At 42.5% G+C, this 20501-nt stretch overlaps 1 protein-coding gene across 2 annotated transcripts in view; it reads right to left on the bottom strand.

Moving 5' to 3' along the window:
* SNTB1 (syntrophin beta 1) overlaps positions 1 to 20501 on the bottom strand; it is a 199547-nt gene that overhangs the window by 9370 nt on the left and 169676 nt on the right. For both annotated transcript variants that reach the window (XM_031439562.2, XM_010990996.3), the window contains 2 exons: positions 17387 to 17526; positions 163 to 359 (listed from right to left, as the gene is read on the bottom strand). In XM_031439562.2, coding sequence (XP_031295422.2) covers positions 163 to 359; positions 17387 to 17526 — 337 coding nt within the window. The remainder of the gene's footprint in view (positions 1 to 162; positions 360 to 17386; positions 17527 to 20501) is intronic.

Raw genomic sequence — 20501 nt, 5'->3', positions numbered from 1 at the left:
TAGGGCATACAGTGCCTTCATTTAGAAGAATTTGTTTACTTCTGGAGTTTGAAGTATCACAAGAGGCCAGTCACGGAAACTGCTCCGGGGCCACGGTGGAGGAGAAGGCGCATTCTTCCTGTCGGAGTGTGACATCTCGAGCCCACGGGCAGCAGTGCTCACCTGCGGTGACTTCAGTAGTCAGTTCAGCTGAGTTGTGGCACCCCTGTACGATGCTCCTTGTCCAGTGTGAGAGGTCCCTGCTGATCTCAGCCCTGAACAGATGTGTTTCAATCCCCTGCCGGGTACCAGTTCGCGTTGCGAAGGACAGATCCACGCCAGCCTGGGGCGATCCTTTCCCTGGACCTGAATGGACCAGCCTGTTGAAAAAGAAAGAAATCATCAAAATGCAAACTACTGTATTCACCTGATATGTCACCTGGTAATAGCCCCCACATGGGTGATTTGCTCTCATTTTTCTGATCTGGAACCAAAAGTTCCACTATAACTTACTGTTCACCCTGGTTTTCTGCCATCTCCTCTCCCAGGCCCTCTTTAATGGCAGAACGAGATTAAGACAGTGGCCAAGACAATTAAAAAGAAGTGAAGTACTTACACATACCACAGCATGGATGGACCTTGAAAACATGCTAAGTGCAAGAAGCCAGACAAAAAAGATGACATACTGTATGATTCAATTGGTATGAAATATCCTGAATAAGCAAAGTAGACCAGTGATTGTCTAAGTCTGGGAGACACGGGTTAAGAAGTGCAGGATTTCTTTTTGGGGGTGATGAAAATGTTCTAAACTTGATTGTGGTGATTACTGCACCATTCAGTGGACATTGAATATAACAAAGCCACTAAACTATTAAAAAAAAAAAAAGAAGATCATAGCCAAGAACTGTGCACCTGGTTGAATATACAGAGGAATTGAATATTATGACTTCAACTATGGTTAGACAAATTCAACTATACTCACTCAGCCAAAAAGAAAGATAATTAAGTAAATGAGAGAGAGAACAATTTAGATAGTGTGTAAAATTCTCCCCACCATTGCATTCCTGGGCATAGAGATGCCCCAACGCGAGCACAAGACAGAAAAGTAAACCCATTGTCTCCTGGATTAGACTTGTCCTTTGGAGCATCTGGCTGCGTTGAATGCACTCTGGGTATGCATTTCTCACGCACATAGCCTCCAAATGCAAGCAAACAACCACGAGACTCAGCTGAGGAAGCAGCAATCTGGGTATCTGTGTTAAAGCTTGAGAAAGAACGGCAGTGCCAGACTTCTTGAGAAACGGAAGAGACTTGCACTTTATGGGGGATTTAAAGGATTTTCAAGAGTGCGTTTTACGGCACACGATTTTCACACTGACTTCAGAACATGCATTCAGCATAAAATGTGACTCCCACGGTAAATATTTCCTAAAAGGCCAGACTTAAAACAATCAGAGTCTCTGAGCGCTACCTTCTGGGCAGCCACTGGGTCCTACTTCTCACTTGTCCCCTCTACACACACGGATTTCTTACATTCTCTCCTGCTCCTCTACTTCTCAGCCTCCTTTTGGGAGAGATTCTCATATCAATAATTTGCAGGGGAGGATGAGTATAATTTAGTAAATGTTACTTCTCTCCGGGATATTTGCAGTTTCAGCCTTATCTTTTAATACAGAAAGAAACACTTTACCATTTGCTAGAGAAATTCCAGGTGTCTATTCACTTGGTGGATGGGGGAGTTATTTTCTTAGGCAAAGGGCTTGTTACTTTTAGATTAAAAATTGCACAAAGGAAATCCAAAAGCGCATTTTCTCTTGCAAGCTGAAGTACTGTAGACCAAAATTATCAGTGGAATAAAACATCGTAGTCCATTGAATTTCTAGCAACAAGCTTACGTAAGTCTGAGGAGCTTTCTTTTACTTACAAAGTTGAAATTTGGTAGGAGGGGTGGTTTGCAATGCTTACTTGAAGAAAAAGTTTAGTTGAAAAGCCTTTTGATTGCACAATTCTTTGAAGTAGAGAAGTTCCCAAGAGGTAACAAATGTTGGCAAAAATGTAGAGAAAAGGGAATCCTTGTACACCATTGGAGGTCATGTAAATTGGTGCAGCCACTATGGCACACACTATGCAGGTTCCTCAAAACATTCAAATTAGCACTACCATATGATCTAGCAGTCACACTTCCGGGGAATATCTCAGAAGGAGGCAAAATCAGTATCTCAAAGAGCTATCAGCACTCCCATGTGCATTGCAGAATGATTCACAATAGTCAAGATATGGAACCAACCTAAATGTCCGCTGATGGATGAGTGGATAAAGAAAATGTGATAAAACACACACACATACACAGAGGAATATTATTCGGCCTTAAAAAAAAGAAGGAAATCCTGCCACTTACAACAATATGAACCTGGAGGCATTATGGTGATTGAAATCAGACTGAGAAAGACAGATACTGTATGGTCTATCTTTTATGTGGAATCTAAGAAAAGTCAAACTCATGGAAACAAAGTAAAATGATGGTTGCCAGGGGCTGAGGATGGGGGAGATGGGAGATGCTGGTCGAAGGGTACACATTTTTAGTTATATGATGAGTAAGTCCTGAGGACCTAACGAACAGCACAGTGACACAGTTAACAGCCCTGTATTGCATACTTGAAGTCTGCTGAAATTAAAATTGGCAGAAAAAGAAAAAGGTAACTGTGAGGTGATCGATGTGTTAATTAACTTGATAGTAGCAATCATTTCACAGTGTATGGGGTATGAAACCATCATGTATAAACCTATATAATTTTATTTGTCAATTATACCTCAGTAAAAAGATAATAAACGAGAGAGAAGTTCCATGAATCTCACTGATAGGAGAGTCTAGGACAGAATGAAGGGAAATGTCTGCTGACATGGGTGCCCCCACCCAGGGACTGAACACGTAGAGACTGAGTCCTATTTGTCAGGAGGGAGGAGGGCGTTCTGTAATGAGAAGGGAAGGGGGGATGGTGTAACTCAGTGGTAGAGTTCGTGCTTAGCATGCATGAAGTCCTGGGTTCAATCCCCAGTACCTCCATTAGAAAAAAATAAAAATAAAATAAAATTATAAAAAAGAAGAGCACATAAATCAAAAAATTAAAAAAAAAAACCTAGCTCTTCCTTTTTAAAATCTTAAACTCTGTTGTCAGTTGGGCACAGCTGGCCGGCTGCACAGTAAACTGAAAAGAGACATAGGTTTGAGAGCTTAAAAACCTGCATTAGAACCCTCTTGTACCATTAGTTAAATGTTCTAAGAATCACTACCACATAAAGTAGTGTTGTTAAAATTAAATAGATCATCTATGTGCTGTACCTAGTACAGAACCTACCATATGGTTTATACTCAATATTATTTCCATCCCTTGCCCGTATGCACAGCTTCCTTATTTTAAAAACATAAAATAGATAAATAGCAAGGTCCTCCTGTATAGCACAGGGAACTATATTCAGTACCTTATAATGGCCCATAATGAAAAAGAATATGAAAAGCAATATATACATATATATGTATAGCTGAATCACTATGTTGTAACACTAGAAATTAACACAAAATTGTAAGCTAACTATACTTCAATTAAAAAAAAAGAAAAGAATTAGATAAAAATATAATTTCTGCCTCATATGATTAGTATTTAATCTAAGGAAACATATGAAAGACTTAATCCAGTATTTAGTGCATCATAGTAAGCATTTAACAAAAATTAATTTCCTTATGCCTTCCCTGGCCTCACTTTCTATCCACTAAATTTCCACCCAAGGGACACAACTTTGTCATAATCCAGGGCCAACGGAAATGTAACACAGAGGCACAAGAGAAATAAGAGAAAAGATATACCACCCTCATGAAGAATGTCACATTTCTGTGAATTTCTTACCAATATTTATTTTTCTCCAGAGAGACTATAAAATTAAAGCCACTAATAACTGGAAAATGCAGTTTGTTAGAAATTTTGCATTTGGTTAAGTCTGAGTAGAAGGAATGGAATCACTAACACCGTGTAACATGGTATGAGAAAGCCCTGTATCTGGCTGACCGATACCGTGCACAGGGAGTCCTTGATGGGGAAACTCACGGTGTTCTAGGAAGTCATGATAAAAAAAAAGAACCTTTGGAGGGAGGACCTTGGTGTGCTTTGTCATTTATCTCATCCCCAAGTTCTTATTGAAAAGAAAACAGAAGAGGAAAAATTTATTTTTCGAGTAACCAAGTGTGAGTCACCTATTTATATTAAAGAACAAGTTGATTTGCCATCTGAAGGATAGCAGACATGCTGAATTGCATGTTCTTTTGAACATAGCAATATTGGTTAATGAAACGGACGGTACTGCATGTAAACTATGGCATAAAGCAGACTGTCTTTTCTGCTGCCTGGTGTGCATCCTGCTGACCAAAAGATACTTTGTTCAGATTAAAACCAAGTGAACTACATCAGCTATCCCCACAATGCACATGGGTACACATCCTCTGGATGGAGTACTACACAGACTTTAAAATATTATTTTATAAAGACATGTAAATGTGGGGAAATGCATCTGTATTCATTGAAAGGCTCTAGAGATGCAATTTAACTATGTAAAATAAAAGCTTGGAAACATCCATTAAAATGTCAAGCGATTGTAGGGGTGATTTCATCTCTACTTGTTTTAATCCTAAGCGACATATACCACACAATGTAAATATTAGCTTTACAAGGCTATGGGACAGGAATAAATCCAGATCTTTCACTTTAATTTTTTGAATCAGGACCCTGGACGGGGGGATAAGTATAGCTCAGTGGGAGAGCCCATGCTTAGCATGCACGAGGTCCTGGGTTCAGTCTGTTGTTTAAGCCATCCAGTCATGGTGTCTTGTTATGCCAACCCTACAAACTAATAAAAGCACCTACTCTATGCGGACTTGAAGCTAAGCATAGCATGAGCAGAACAGACATGGCCCAAGACTTGAGGAGATGAGTTCAAGAGGAGAAATACTCTTTTCTCGTAGTCCCCACAGCCTCTTCACTCCAGGTTCTGCCCCAGTTCTTGGGAGACTCATTCCTAGAATATGGAAGAGAGTTAGCATCAGCCTCTGACAGATGACAAGTGGAGGACAGGAGCTGGGGTTGGTTGGATGAGTGGAGAATTACTCCTCCTCACTGGGGCAACCCAACTGTAATGCAGATCTTCCTCCAGAGGGTGAATGTGAACCTCCAGGAAAAGCAGTTCCGCCCCCAAAATGGAGAGTAGTGGATGCTGGCACAAGGACAAAGAAGGACCCCACATCAACATATTTGTTATTTCATTCCGATCAAGATGCTGGAAGTAATAGATTTCCTTTGTTCTTTATATCATCCCCCACTAATTGCTTTTGACTCTCAACAGCAGTAAGCTGGGGATGACACACAGAAATGTGGACATTCACCACTCTGCCATCTTGAAGACCAAACAGAGAGTTGGTTTGATTGTCAACAGCAATAACAGAGAGTTGGTTGTTTTATAAATCATGGCATTGCAAAAATGAGATGAGGCCACTGGACGAAATTAAGATCAAGATCCTTTCTCTTAGCTGCCGTTGTGATAGGTGTGGCAGCTACTAGGAAGAGATAAAGAAAAACAGTGAGATGATTATGGCTATAAATGCCCTGTGAAATTCTTCTCTTGAGATGAATTTGTATGGTCACACTTCCAACTCCAAGCCAGTAAAATAATATTGGGTATACAATATTGGATACTGGATTATTCAACAGTCTTCTCACTGAGCATCTCCACTCAGTGGGCTCACAGGCACCTCAGACCCAACATAAGCTAGAGAAATATTGCCTTAGGTCCTTAAGATCTTGAGAACCCAATACCTGGGTTCTGTGTTAAGTAACACCAGATTCAAAGGGCCATGTCCACTGCAAAGGATGGGAAGTTTCATGGGGAGTCAAAACACTACTCAAATAAATAGTCATTTAGATGGGAGATTGAGGATCCAGATGAGGAAAGGTGTTCTAACCATGCCAAAGACAACATGAGTTGCTATCTTTAGATGTCTACGGTGCAAGAAAGTAAGGAAGAGGCTGTTCTGCATCTTCAGGCTAGAAGTGATATTGATGGCTGACTGAAGGAAAATATAATTTGTAAACTCTTGCTTTGCTGCTTTATGAAAAGAATGGGTTTGAGATTTGAGCCTGAGTGAAGAAGCCCAGAAGGGAGTGGCATTTGGAAGAGCGTGCCAGGCTGCTTCAGATGAACTCAAGTCCTTGCTGGGGAGATTGCACTTAGACACTACATAAGTGAAACTCTGGGGGGATCGCTGGAAAATCAGAACAAGTGAGGGATTGGAAGACTAGAAAAGTGGAAATTTTATCCTGATTTTCAACATTTTTATCAATGACTTGTATGGAGTTTTAAGGGACATGGACATCAAATCAGTGGATGATCCAAACTGCTAAGAAGAAAACATTGAAGATGTAAGATTGTTAAGCACTGCAGTTAGAAACAAAAAAAAGACAACAATAACAACAACAAAACCAGAATGGGGGAAACGTGGTGTAGAAGCACCACTGGAAATGTAGCTGATGGTTGACTCAATCCAGAGCTACTGATAACACAAATGTGAACTTAAACTGCATTGGATGGAGTGGAAGCAGGTGATGGTCCTGGGTTCCTCTGTACTGATCAAACACAGCATCCAGTCCCAGGCACCAAGCTTTAAGAGAGGGCTTCTTAAACTTTTTGTGCCATGAATCTCTGGCAGTGTGATGAAGCCTATGGATGCCTACTCTGAACAAGCTGTGTAAATTCACAAAGTAAATAGAATTACAAAGGAAGCCAGTGATACTGAAATACAGTTTCATACAATTCTCATGATGATAGACAAGAAGGATCCAAACAGCAAAGTACCCCAGACTACTTCATAAAGAACATAGTTTGCAGACATTTAGTCTGGAACAGGGAAGACAGCATGGGAGGAATGGGAAGGGGGCAAGGGGTGAGCATAAGTGAGTGAGATCTGTGGCAGTGTTCAAGCACAGGCTGGTCAGTGACTTCCCAGGGATGGGAGAGAGAGTTCTCGCCTTGAGAGTCTATGGTTGGATCAAAGCCATCCCTGGACCTTGGCCCATCTTGGGAGAATCACACTTGGACTAGATGATTTGTTTCTTGGGATCTAAGGTGAGGTAGGAGCTCTTCCGGCAAGGCAGAGACTGTCTAAGCTGGCAGCCAGCAGGCATTCTTGGGCGCCGGCTCTGGTTGTAAGCTTTGTTGTTCATGTGTCAAAGTTGACAGCTCCTGGGTAGGAAGATGTCCGGGGAAACAAACTTGCTGTTGACAGCACAGTGATCTGCTGGAGCTCAGCATCGAGCACAGCGTGAACCTCCTCAAGGTAGGTGCCCCTCCCTGGACCACCCCCACCACATCCCTATCAATCCATTTGCTAACCCACTGCTTTGAGATAACCACCTCATCTCCCCCGATGTCCTGCAGGGTAGGAGCCTTGTTCCACCTCTCACTGATTCTGTGGTGTCTAGTACTCTACCTGACACATGGTAGATGTTCAGTACAGGATGGCTGAGTAATGGCTTGAATGCAAGTGTTTCAAAATGTTTTTCAAATGTGAGTTCATTTTGCAAAGGGAAGTACATACACACAAACACACAAACACACACACACACGCACACACATGCACACAATCAATTGACCTATTTTGAAATCCTTTGAAATTTGGGGCCAGCGAAACACTCCTAAAGGGCTCTTCATTTGCAGGCCGCTTTGGGGAACACACACACACACACACACACACATTGTAGCCAGATTCTGGACACTGAGTATCAAGTAAATATCAGCTGGACATTAAGATTTTGAAAGTCATCATTTGGTCGTTTGAAAAGGTAGGACTAAGGATAGACTCTGTCTGCCTGAGTTTTTCCCATTTTGCCAGGAACAACCTTTTTACACTCCTCCGAATGTCTCGAGGGGGCCTCTGAAATAGCTATTATTTATCTTTCAATTATTTTACATTTTAAGCTATTTGTGTATCCTTAAAAAATATGACCATCTGTCTCTTATCTGTGGCAGGGACTAAACTACAGCAACCAAGAAAATGCTATCTCCCAGAGAAGATAACTTTCTTACCCGGCTAGAAAAAATACTGGCACCCTGGGACACGCTTGCAAGCTGCAATTCACACCCAATTCCTAAGTTTTATCTGAAACTTCTTGAGAAGCCCAAGGACATGTTTTGTTCCCTGGTTACAAAATTCAGATACACATTCCCATGGTTGTCAGCAAAGCCACAAACCCCAGCAAGGTTTTACACTCCCTATTAGCCAGGAGTGCAGATAAGTGACCAAATGAACAGGACCATATAATACGAGAGAGGGGGGCATGAGAATGAAGCCATGGATATGAGGGGACAGAGCAGAGAGTCAGATAACGCAGCCTGGCTCTTTGCTAATTCTATGACCTTGACACATTTCTTAAACTCTCCACGCCTTGGGTTCCTCGGTGCAAAATGAGGTTAGCAACGTCAGGACGAAATGAGTCACAGGAATACTGTATGGAACTGCACCTGGCCCAGAATACATAGTATTAGTCATTATTATGATGAATTTGACCAGGGCAGGACTTTTTTATTTGATTATCCCCTGCTGTACACCCAGCACCTAGAGTAGTTCCAGGCACATGGCAGGCACTCGGTAAACATTTGTGAAATGAATGACTACATCAACAGCTCGACTACAAAGAGGACTCCTTTCCAAGAAGTCTGTGATTCTTTCCTGCTATGAGATAATCTGAATTCTCTTCCGCCCTTAGGCCCTCAACCACACCAAACAGTAGTTACTGCTAAATCCAAAGAACTTGGGTTGGCATGCACTAAATGCTAATTTCCAGATTAATTCACTCCTGAGAAAAAGTGATCTTAAAACGTGATTCGGATGAGGCGTTTATGAGATTCACCTAACATCCATTTCCTGCTTATTCTTTCAGATCCATCTCTAGCATCTGGTGTCTTTAGTAGTGGTTTGGTTGTTTAGAGAGTCAGAATGATTTTTCTGGTCTGGAATTAGAAGGTAACCATCTTATTAAGTGAAAGTCATTAAGATTTCGCCTTCATGGCCAGCGTGGATCCAGTGAATATTTAGAGGATTTTATATAAATGGGTCCTTCACTCATTTAGTTTTTTTCAGTAAGATAAAAAGAAAGAGTGAACATTTAAAAATGACTTGAAATGCCCAAAGTGGTGGGCAACGCAAGGCGCAGAGGGGCGGTGTGATAAGCCCACTTTCAAGTCAAATTCTTTGTCCAAGATTTGGAAGAACTTGGCAGGAGAAATACTCATTCCTGCAGAAGGCTACGCCTCATGTTCCTCCACCAATAACTGAGGTCTGCTACGAGGCTTCCTATTGTTTCTTGATCCTTAGATATGCCCCCTTGGCCTGACTGGTTTTGAGAAAAACAAAAACCAAAGAAACCTATCTCACAAGGGGTGCTTAGTTACACACTAACTTAATTCTGGATAGGTGTTAGTGACTGCTGCATAAAATGTTCCATAAAAAACATTATTATTAATATCCTTAATTAAGACAAAAACAGTTGCAGCACACAGATTCAGCCAAATGAGTAAAATTACAGATTAGGTAACTGGGTTGCTAAGCAATATTACATCCTCATTTTACTTAATTGCTGTAATTAGCATCTCCCTGCATATGCCACAGTGCAAGCCACCAAAAAAAAAAAAAAAAGAAAGAGGAAAGAAAGAAAAAAGCAACTGGTTACTGGTCAGGTCACATCAGTGGTTCTGGTGCTCCTCTTGAATACTTTTCTTTCATCAACTGGCCACCCCAGGGGGGGTCCAGCAGTCAATAGACTCTTCAGGCAAGAATGAGGGGGAAGAATCATTAGCAAGCGCCAAACTATCAGACAGGAGGGGCTGCCCAGGAACGAGCATGCTACCCCTCAGCCAAGAATAACTGAACACCCGCCTCATTTCTGTCTTCTAAACGTCTTTCATCTGAATCTGGTGGCAAGAGAGTTAGGCAAGTTCCCATCTCTTGCAAAGCTGATTATCACTGAGGGATACTGAGTGTAAGCAAAGACCAATTTAACATGGAAGAATGGGCCACAGGGCAGATTGGTACCTGGTTTTGACTACTGAGTGGCATTATCCAGGTGAACTTCCAGAGACACGTGATCATTCTCCATCCATTCCCCATGGCTTCATGACCTTTCACAGCCAGCTGCCAGCAGCTGGAGGGAGGAAAGTAGATCCCCACCTACTATGTGGAAGGTTGCACTGATACACTGTCTCATTCAGCCTCCGCAATGACTCTTTGACAGTGTATTACGAGCTCCACTTGAAAATCAAGGAACCCATGGTTCTGTGCGGTAAGGTAGCTGTCCAGCACCACAGAGTGAGTGTGCAGAATTTGAATCCAGGTCCACATGACTACAAAGTCTATATTCTTTCCAGTATGCCAGGAAAAAGGGGCCAAACTCCAGCTGGTCAATTATAGGCTGGAAGGAAATTAAAGTGAGGGAGGATGATGAAGATTTCAGGTCATCCATGGATTTAACTCATCCATGTACCTTCCTTCTCCAGGAACAAAGAAGACTTACAATCTGATAAATCCTGTCACATCATGATCGTCCAATGTCTTGGTAAATTTTTTCCTCTAAAGGTAATAGTCTTTATATTATTTAGCAATCTTAGAACTCTAACTTTTAGATACATTCCTTGATTTGTCTGGTTACCCTCTTACATATTCTCCTATCCTACCTATGCTTTAATTAGTTCAACATATATCACAATGTGTATAGAATACATATTATAAAAAGATTTTCAAGAACTTCTCCATGTAAGGCAATTAAAATCAGTCCTCATGTACTAAGAAAATAAAACCGTGAATGAATAGCTCTTATCACACTTGGATTTTATTGCTCACATTTTGCTTTTTTCCCCTCTAACTCCCCTACCATCAGCCCCTAGTACAAGGTTGGCCTCTAACAGGAGCCTGTTAAGTTTCTTAAACTGACCTGAACATTCTGGCTCTGAGGTGGAAGCCATCAACCACCTGCAATGTGGTTATAAGTGGCATTCAGAACTAGCTTTGGGGTGTGAGGTAAGGGGTTCTGGGCTCCCTATTTCCATCTCACACTTCCTTCTCCCTACAAACACACCAACAACTCTTAATTAGCCCCGTCCTTACATCTCAATGACTTTAAGACACTACAAGTCCCTGATAAATGCAGTATTACAAATAGGATCAAATAGGTCCAATTACTTCTCAGTCATTCATACATTAATTTCAGTTATTTTCTCCAATATTAACAACAGCTAGCATTTATCAATCCCTTATTATATCTCAGTTATATGCTGAACACTTACATGTACAGTCTCAATCAGTCCCAGCAATGCCTGTGTGACGCAGAAAGATGCTACTACCCTCTTCATGAAGATGAGGACACTTGGTTCACACAGAGTAATATTTTGCCCAAAATCATCTTGCAACTAGAGATCTCAGAATTTGACCACTGGTCTGTCTGATTCCAAGGTCCATGAAACTCTTCACTCTGCCAATCTCCCACTCAGCACCTCTGAAGAGCTCCTGGCTCAGCAGGAGGGAGGGCGGGAGGCTGACAGGGTGAACACTAGGTACATGAGAACACAGGGCCTGGATGGACGTGTGGGCAAACCCCACACTTCTCAGTTTGACAGAGTGCAGGTTCTCGGGCATGTCGATCCTTTTACACTCCCCTAGGGAATGCCCATGGAACATTCACATTCTCTAAGAGTGAGGGGGCCTCCTGGACTTAGCGCAAAAACCACGGGCTGATTATAATTTCATATTTGACAGATGCAACTGGCCAGACTTTCCCAGTGGAAAGCCTTTCGAAATGTCTGAGGCTGGCCTGAGGCATCAGCTACTTTAGCACTTAGAAACAGGTTAGTTCCTTAAGCACCAAAGATTACCTGACACGTCCAGTAGGAACGCTCGGGGTCTTCAGCTCCCGAGTAATATTAAGGAGAGCAGTGCATATCCATCAGTTCCTTTTTTTCAGCTACCCCAAGCCCACAGCTCAGAGAACTGGGCTCAGAGCAGCGTCATTCTTTCCACAAGCTCTGTGCTTCTGAACCTTTCCCCAACCACTGGGGCTGGACGGGCAGAATTTCTGCGTTAACCCTCTTCTAGAATTCCAGAAATATTTCAACCTTAATCCTCATTCTCAGGAGACCTATCTCACTTGCCAGTTATGACAATGGTGACAAACAACCACACATTCCACACGGGCAAGGCTACTTTTTTTTTTTTTTTTAAATATTCAGCAACATTAAATATGCTTTGGCTAAGCAAAAAATGTTTTCCCAAGAACTCATAAAAAGCTGAGGGATGAGAATAGCTAAAATTACAACATGTTTGCAAACTTCCTCAGCATACTGCTATGAATTGCACCATCAGTGCACAGAGGTACCATGGAAGTTTGTCAGTGGGAGAAGTGAATGCCTGTGAACTTCTCTGTGTGGCAGCTGACACTAAGAACCTGTTGTGAGCATTTCTCATGCCACTGCTATGAAACACAATCAAATTTTCATCTTCCAGAAAAATATAAATTAGATGTGCCTGGGCCTAAAAAAAAACCCTAAACAAATAAACAAATCAACTATGAACTGTCTGGGCTGAGTGATAACTTGATTTTAGAAGAAACCTGTTTCCTGCTGGCTACTACCCCAGCCAATTCTTCTTGCTTAAGGGAAAGACTCTCCAACATTCTAAGTGATGCTTCCCAGCACTGCTAAGGCAAAGGGAGGGGGACTGACAGCTGCCCAGTCCTGCCATGTGCCAAGCATTACGCTAAATAAGGTTGTACTAATGTCATTGCTATGCAGTGACTTCCTGTGCACTGGAGAATCCATGAAATGGAGCACCGTGCAATCAGTCAAAGGAAGCTGGGGTAGAGGGCAAAGTACCAGTGGAAAATGCCTGCGTGATTATGTCAGGGGAAAAAGCAGGACAGCCATACTGCACATTTGAGTTGCTGCTGACTGTGAGCACCTGGATCCAGGACTGCCTTTGAATTAATTCATCAGTGGTCATCACAGCTTGAGAAGAAAAAAACCAAGTCCTTGCTATGGCGTTTCCCTCCCACCACGACCCCTGGGAGTATGCAAAGCAGCAGTGGTTCTCATCTCATCTGCCTGCATCCGAAACACCTGGAAGGCTTGTTAACCCACCTCCACAGTTCCCGATTCAGCTGGCCTGAAGTGGGATGGAGAACCTGCATGTCTAACAAGTTCCCAGGTGGTACTCACATTGCTGTCTGGGGACCAGACTTTGAGAACCCCTGGTCTAAGTCATGGGTAGAAACTCCAGGTCTCTGAGAGCTTCCCTAGCTCTGTCCTCGCTCTGTTCTGTGATCTGAGTGGCCACTTATCCATGATGAAGTGGTCAGGAGAGCTAAAGGAAGATTTATATGATCCACTCAGCAAAGAGCCACCAAAACTCCGGGGAATAGGACACACGCTCCTGGGAGGCTGCAGAGACCTGTGGTCAAGAAGATGGACTCGTGTGGCTGTGGGTAAATTACTTACTCTCTTAGCGCCTCAGTTTACTCAGTGAAATAGGAATAAAACCTAAACCTCGTTGGGCTGTGAGGATTAAACATGGTAACCTTGAGGGCTGCATCCGCCTGGTGCTTGTTAAAAGCACAGACTCCCAATTCCTAACCCTGCCCTCCTGAGCCAGAATTCCCAGGACAGGGTCCTCAGGACCAAACCTTTAATAAATATCCAGGTGATTCTTAAACTGGGCAAGTTCTGCATGCTCAGATAGAATCCATGGAAAGCCCTTGGCCTTGATCTATGCTCCGCCCTCAAAGGTCAGCCACTGGTTTATTACCACCTGGGTCAATTTGCAAATGGCACCACCCTGGCCTTCTTGATAATGTCACCCAGCATGATTAATTAGTAGACACCTTACCCTATAAAAGTTTTTTAGAAGACATGGCTCTGTATCCACAAATAAAAATTAATTGAACAGTACACTTCAGATTTGTGTACAGGACTGTTTATAAATTATACCTCAATAAAAGGTTTTCAAAAGACAATTTTTAAAAAGACATGACCCCTTCTTTAGAGAAATACGCTCTAGGGGAAGACAAATAATGCTACTAGACAGGATCTGTGCCCAACTGCTCATCTGTAGAGGGCCCGGCGCCACATGTGACTGTATGGGACACACAGGAAGTAAATGAAAGTCACTTGATGAACTGCAGTATGTGACTGGAGGGGCACAGGTACTGGGGAAACTTCTGTAAGGGAAGGATCCAGAGATTCCCTTTGAATTCTACCACATCTGGCAGTAGATTTTTCTCCAACAGCCTCAGCCCAGCCTCCTGCCTTAGAGAAGCAGCTTTATCTGCAAGGACGGAGTAGTTTCAGTCCTCAGCTGGGGTGAACCCTGCCCCACAGCCTGAAGCTACGAAGAGGCCACCTCTCTCCAGCAGGATTCCACGGGGCAAGGGAGGGGTCATTTTCCTGGCTGTTTGTTTGCTTTCCAAAAGTCTTTTTCTAGACACATCCACAGGGTCGAGGACAGAAGCTGACCATGACCAATGTGTGCAAATCATGGTGGCTAATGAACAAGCCAAAACCTATTCTCCCAAAGCGCATCTCTCCCTGGGCTGCAGAGGGCAGCATCCGCCAAGTGCGTTTAACAGATGGGGACTTGGAAGGAGGGAGGTGGACTGACTGGCCCGGGGTTAAGCACTGTTCAGGCGGGAGGAAATCGAGGACGGAAACTCCAGGGCTTCCATTTCTAGGCTTCTGCTCAGGGCAGCCGGCACCTCACCTACTAGCTCGAGGGGCTGAATTAAGAAGAAACAGCCAGGGCTGCCTTAACATCTTACCTCTTCCTCACCAGCTTCTGGGTGGAAATCGGGGTCATGATTAGGAGTCTAATTTTGTCATTGCTCATAGGGCTAATATGTACATAAAATAACAAATTTTTACTTTGTAGTTCAGTAATTTGGGAGAGAGGTAGTGAGTTGGGAGGTCAAGGATCGCGGGTGCCTCTCCTTTTTGCTTAGATGGTAGACACTGATTTTTTTTAATGTCACATCTTCTGTTCTAAATGAGTACAGTTTACACCGAACGGGGTTTCCATTTTCTATTTCTGTATCAGACACAGGCTTACAGTTTTAGGCTAGTCATACGTTTTGCTCACAATCTAGACCTCGTGAGCCTGTGACAGGTGATTCTGGTGCCCCACCCAAACCTACTCAGATACCATATACTGTCTGTGCACCCAAGCCTCCTTTATGGGTTCATATCCATGACTTTCTTCACTGAGTGCCTTTGGTGCCCTGCTTGCGCACACAGTCTGAAGAGTCTGCAGGATGAAAAGCCCGCCAGGCAGCCTGAGCTTGTGACGGACTGCTGTGGGAGCGTGCAAGTCCAGTCACTTGCCCAAACTGGGACAAATTCTGAGGGAGTCACTTATGTTCTAGGGCAGTGCTGTCCGATAAAACTTTCTGCGATGACAGAAATGTTCTAGATCTGTGCTGTCCAAAATGGTAGCCACTAGCCACAACTGCTGAGTACTTGAAATGTGGCGAGTGTGACTGAGGAACTAAATATTTTAAATCCCGAACGAATAAATGCATGCACCCATTAGTCAGAATGGAATGAAAAAGCAGGGTCCTCGGGACCAAATCTTTAATAAATAGCCAGGTGATTCTTAAATTGGGCAAGTTCTGCATGCTCATATAGAAGCCATGGAAAGCCTTCATTAGAAAGCTCAGAAACTGTAAGGAGAAAGCTACATATTAGGGTAAGTTTTTATTTTCAAGTTGCCTGAGAATTACCTAGATACTTTACCTTCTTGAAACGTTTATTCCTGAAAACCATTCCAAGAAGCATGAGTTCAATTTATCTTCTTAGTAAATGGAAGACGGTGATTGTGGTCTAATCTTTTTTTGGTTTTAATTATGGGAATGTCTCAGAATCTGAACATCAGAGCCTATGCATGAGGACTGCGGATATTAACTGCAGAAAGTGATGGGGTTTGAGCTGAATTTGAATGAACCCCAAGACGTAGCCTGAATCTTCATGGGAACATGTCAGGATGCTTTGATTCTGACTGTTGTGATTTTACTGTAAATATCAACTGCACTTTAACAGCTATCCTGCCCAAAATTTTGAGGCTTATGAGACTCAAAAATTAAATTACTATTTTATTTCATTGTGTTTATTTTGATTAATATCTAAGTGATCTAGGTGTGGTTCTTAGTCCCTGAAGGCTTCCTCTCTTCACCTCTGGGGCCAGTAATTGCCATTTTCAGGTTACCCTTGCTGTCTTCCTAATCAGCCATGAGTGGAAGTAAGAGGGGTTTCAAGGAGCTTCAGCTCAGTTCACTGTTGTCACTTCAATTCTATGATACCATTTTGCTCTGCTTCTGGGTCTCACTCTCTTCCCTGTATCTGAACTTTGACTATAACCTGCTTGACACCTCAGTCCCTTCAGAATGGAGAACCCGTCTTGTTTCTGTCTATCTCTTGCTCAAAACACATGCCCCCTCAGTCCACTATGCTCTGTCCATCGGACCAAACTCCTTCCACAGTTCACCCCACATTGTTCGGTACTTCATTCATTAGACATTTAAGGCCTCCAAATTGCCAGGCACTACACCAGGAAGCCACAAACATTAAATTAGCATGCGTAGCTTCTGGGTAGAGAAACAGAGGGGCCGGGAGTAAAGAAAACTCTACCCATTATCATAAAGCCCTTACAGAAAGGACTGACAACAGAAGCCGGGTCTAAAGGCAAGACTCTGGTTTGATGTGCTTTTGTGCTGAGGATACAGGCCTTTTAAGAAGGGGGCATGCATATGGTGCATTAGGATGAGGAACAATAAGTGTGCACTGAAGGTCCTAAGAAATGGAGAGACCTGGAAGCCTCACCACCATGGGAAGCCTCCCACAGCTGCAGAAGCATTTGTTATGGCATCTTGTGCTGAGTCAGATTTAAAAAGCACAGTGGGACATTCCCATGAGACCTGTTTTGTGCCACCAAGTGAAGACCCTTGCTAGACTCTACCTGAACTTCAAGACTGTAAACACATGTGTAGAGTTCTTCTCAAAGGGAATGGGATGGAGACCCAGGAAGCTGACTAGGCTTAATGTCAGAGATGTCACTGTTCCTTCATGATGGAGAAGCAATTTGTCTTCTGACTCTGTGCTGCCCCACGTTTGGTTGTAAGTGATCATTAATCTATAAGGCTAAAAATGTGTGGCTGCATTCCGGGGAGCTCTCAACATCTGTTGCAACAGGAAGCAGTAATATTGTGTTGAAATCATTATCATTGATTAAAATAGTTTCGAGCAGCAAACACTTCATACCCAGACATGAGACCACGGCTACCTGGTGGCAAGAAGAGGGTACGTGTGGACTGGGCTGAACCAGGCTTCCTTCCTCCGTGGCATGCTGTCATAAATTAACAGGTCCTTCTCCGTCAGTACAACCAGCGCTGGCTTCCACTGTTTCTCACTGTCCCCAGGCACCTGAAACACAAAGCAGAGAACCATCAAACAACAGCCTGAGAAAGAGTAACTGGAAAAAAAAGAAATTGGCATTCCCTCCCAATCAGAAGACCCAACAACCCAAGTATTTTTTGCTTCATGCTGTAAAATCGAAATGAGGTGAAACCATTCATGGCTGCATGATTCTTGATTTTTAAAAATATGTTTTCTCAAGGGCCCTGATATATACTCAGTGTAGCCAAAAAGTAGCCCAGCAGCCAAACATCTGTCACTGTTTCTCACCTGCCAGTCAGCGCTGAAATCTTTATTTAATAGCGGGACGCATGTGCATAGGGGAATAAGCACTCCCAGCTGGGTCTCTCGTAGCGTGCTTTGTTTTTATTATGAATCGAGAAGGTCTGAAGGCTTTTGAATAAATACCCAAAGGCTCTAAAAATGTACTATGGGGGCAAACGTCCGTCTGTACAGGTATGAGACATCACAGCCTCTCCCCCCAGTCTTTCACTCTGGTTTCTGTGATTCAGGCACCATCTTGAAATTCTCTTGTTCTATTGAATATTAAGTTCCATTCATTGTGAAGACCTCTTTAACTCTAGGGCTGAGATGACCTGGAAGGGATACGACAGGATTCAAACATCAGTTGGATGTCTGGACCAGATGACCTTCAAAGTCTCCTCCAGTCCTGGGAGTCTGCGTAGCTCAGATCTTGTCTTATGAGCCACGATCCGCCCCGTGTTGGTCTGTCGCCCAGACGCCCTAAGTGCGCTTTCATCTATCAAAACGCCCTCCTTGCAATCTGAACTCTGGGCCCTGGGATACATATTCCAGATAAGCCTGGAAAAACTCAGTGCTCTAGCCTTGCCACTCAAAGCATAGGTCATGTTCCAGCAGCAGTTTTTCCCCCCCAGGAAGCACCAGGCCACCAGCCTAAACATTCTGTCTCTTCCAGAGCTCCCCAAGATGGGCATGGCATCACCATACTCAAACTCTTCTTAGTTTATCAGTTTTTCAGCACAGTTAATTATTTCTATGCTGACAAGGGTTTTTATTTGTTTTTACATTTTGTCGTAAAGTCTCAGTGACATCAACCACCACAATACACAAAAGTAGCCTCTTCACTTTGTACAGAGAGGAAAATAATAAACTCCATTAAAAGTTCACTTTGACCAAGGAAGAGACAACCTCCAATGGAAAACCACATGCAGGAGGACCCAATATAGATAGATAGATAGATAGATAGATAGATAGATAGATAGATAGATAGACAGACAGACAGACAGACAGACAGACAGACGGACAGACAGACGGATAGATAGATAGATAGATAGAATGTATAGATAGCTCATCTGAAAGAACACAGGATCAGCATCACCTGGAAACTTGCTAGAAATGCAGAATCTCAGACCCAGCCCTCCCCGACTGAAGCAGAATCTGGAATTTTAACAAGTTCTTCAGGTGAGTCACAGACTAATTAAAGATAAGAAGCACTGTCTAGATGAGGTTAAGACTGTCTTTGACACTGGCAATTAATTCAGTGAAGACTCAACCCTCTTACAATGAACCACTATTCCAAATCTAGTTAGAATTAAAGTAAACTAGACAGTAAGCTAAATAAAATGATAAAGCCTATTTCTTCCCTTTCTATTCTTAGCATTACCTTTCCTTAAGTGCCACTGTGAAATCTGTATTGAGGTGGAGGCAAGGGTATGTGGCTTTGGAAATGGCTGACCAAAATAAGAAAGATGTGCAGGATGACATGAGGGTTGAATTTTTAGGTTCTGTGGTTGATAGGCTGCGTGGGTCTGAGTCCCTGCTCCATTAGTTCTTGCCTGTGTGACTTTAGGCAAGTTATTAGTCTCTGTGATTCTATTTCCTCAACTGATAATGATAGCACCATATACAACAGTGGTCGCTGACTCTGGAGCTCAAATGCCTGAACGTAAACCGTAGCTCTGTAATCTACTAGCCATGGAATTTTGGGCAAGTCAGCTTATGTCTCTGTATCTCAGTTTCTTTATCTGTAAAATGGGGAAATAATAGTACCTATATCAGAGGGTTGTTGTGAGGATTGAGTTAAAATGTCTAAAATGCACAGCACAGTGCAGAATAAGCACCATTTAGAGTCTGTTTGGTAGCATGTACCTTATAATGCTGGAGAGGAGATTAAATGAGACAGTGCATATAATGTGTTGACCTGGTACCTGACAGATGGTAAGGCTCTACATGAAACTTAAGGTGAGAAAACTGTGGCAGGCTCACTGATTTTTTAACTTTTCAAAAAAAAAAGGTGTTCTTTGGAAATGGCAACAATATGACAAAGTACTGACTTTCCTTGGGGAAAAATGATAAGTCAAACTAAGAATATCTTTGATGCTGACAATTTCAATTCATTCTCTTCCCAGGAAGCATTCATTGCACAATAATCACCTTTATTTTTTAATGCCAAACTTCCAGCAATTCCAAATAAAAATTTCCTTTTAGAACAAAGAAATTCCTTGTAAAGCTATTTATACTAGAATGTGAATGACTATCTAGCTTATTTCCCCTTTTATGCATTTTACACATATAAAAAATTCAACTTTAGCTAATTGCTCTTTCCAACAGAACAACAGCCTCTTCAAGACATCAAAATGAATTGTTAGAGAAGGCAGTGTACCAGAACCTACAAGGTAAATAAGCTATGGTCTCAAGGCATAACATGTTTGGGGGGTTTAGAATAAATTTTTTTCAGCCTCTACATTAAACCTAGTAAATTACTTTTCCAGCTCATTAAATAGGACTGGAGAAGCTACAAATGATCCTTCCATAGTGCCTGTCTTACTTACCTAGTCAGATCTGATCCATTAACTTTGACTGGAACCAGTCATTTAAATGCGAACACAACTAAATATCATTCTTCAAAAACAATATTAAATTTGCAAAGTAAATCTCAATAGTAAATACTAACAGTAAAATTCAGACTTTTCTAATGGTGGAATCATAAACTCACCCACATG

This window comes from Camelus dromedarius, chromosome 20, assembly GCF_036321535.1.
Source record: "Camelus dromedarius isolate mCamDro1 chromosome 20, mCamDro1.pat, whole genome shotgun sequence".
NCBI lineage: Eukaryota > Metazoa > Chordata > Mammalia > Artiodactyla > Camelidae > Camelus > Camelus dromedarius.
Note: the sequence above shows the minus strand (reverse complement) of the source record. Positions and strands in the feature narration are given on the sequence as shown.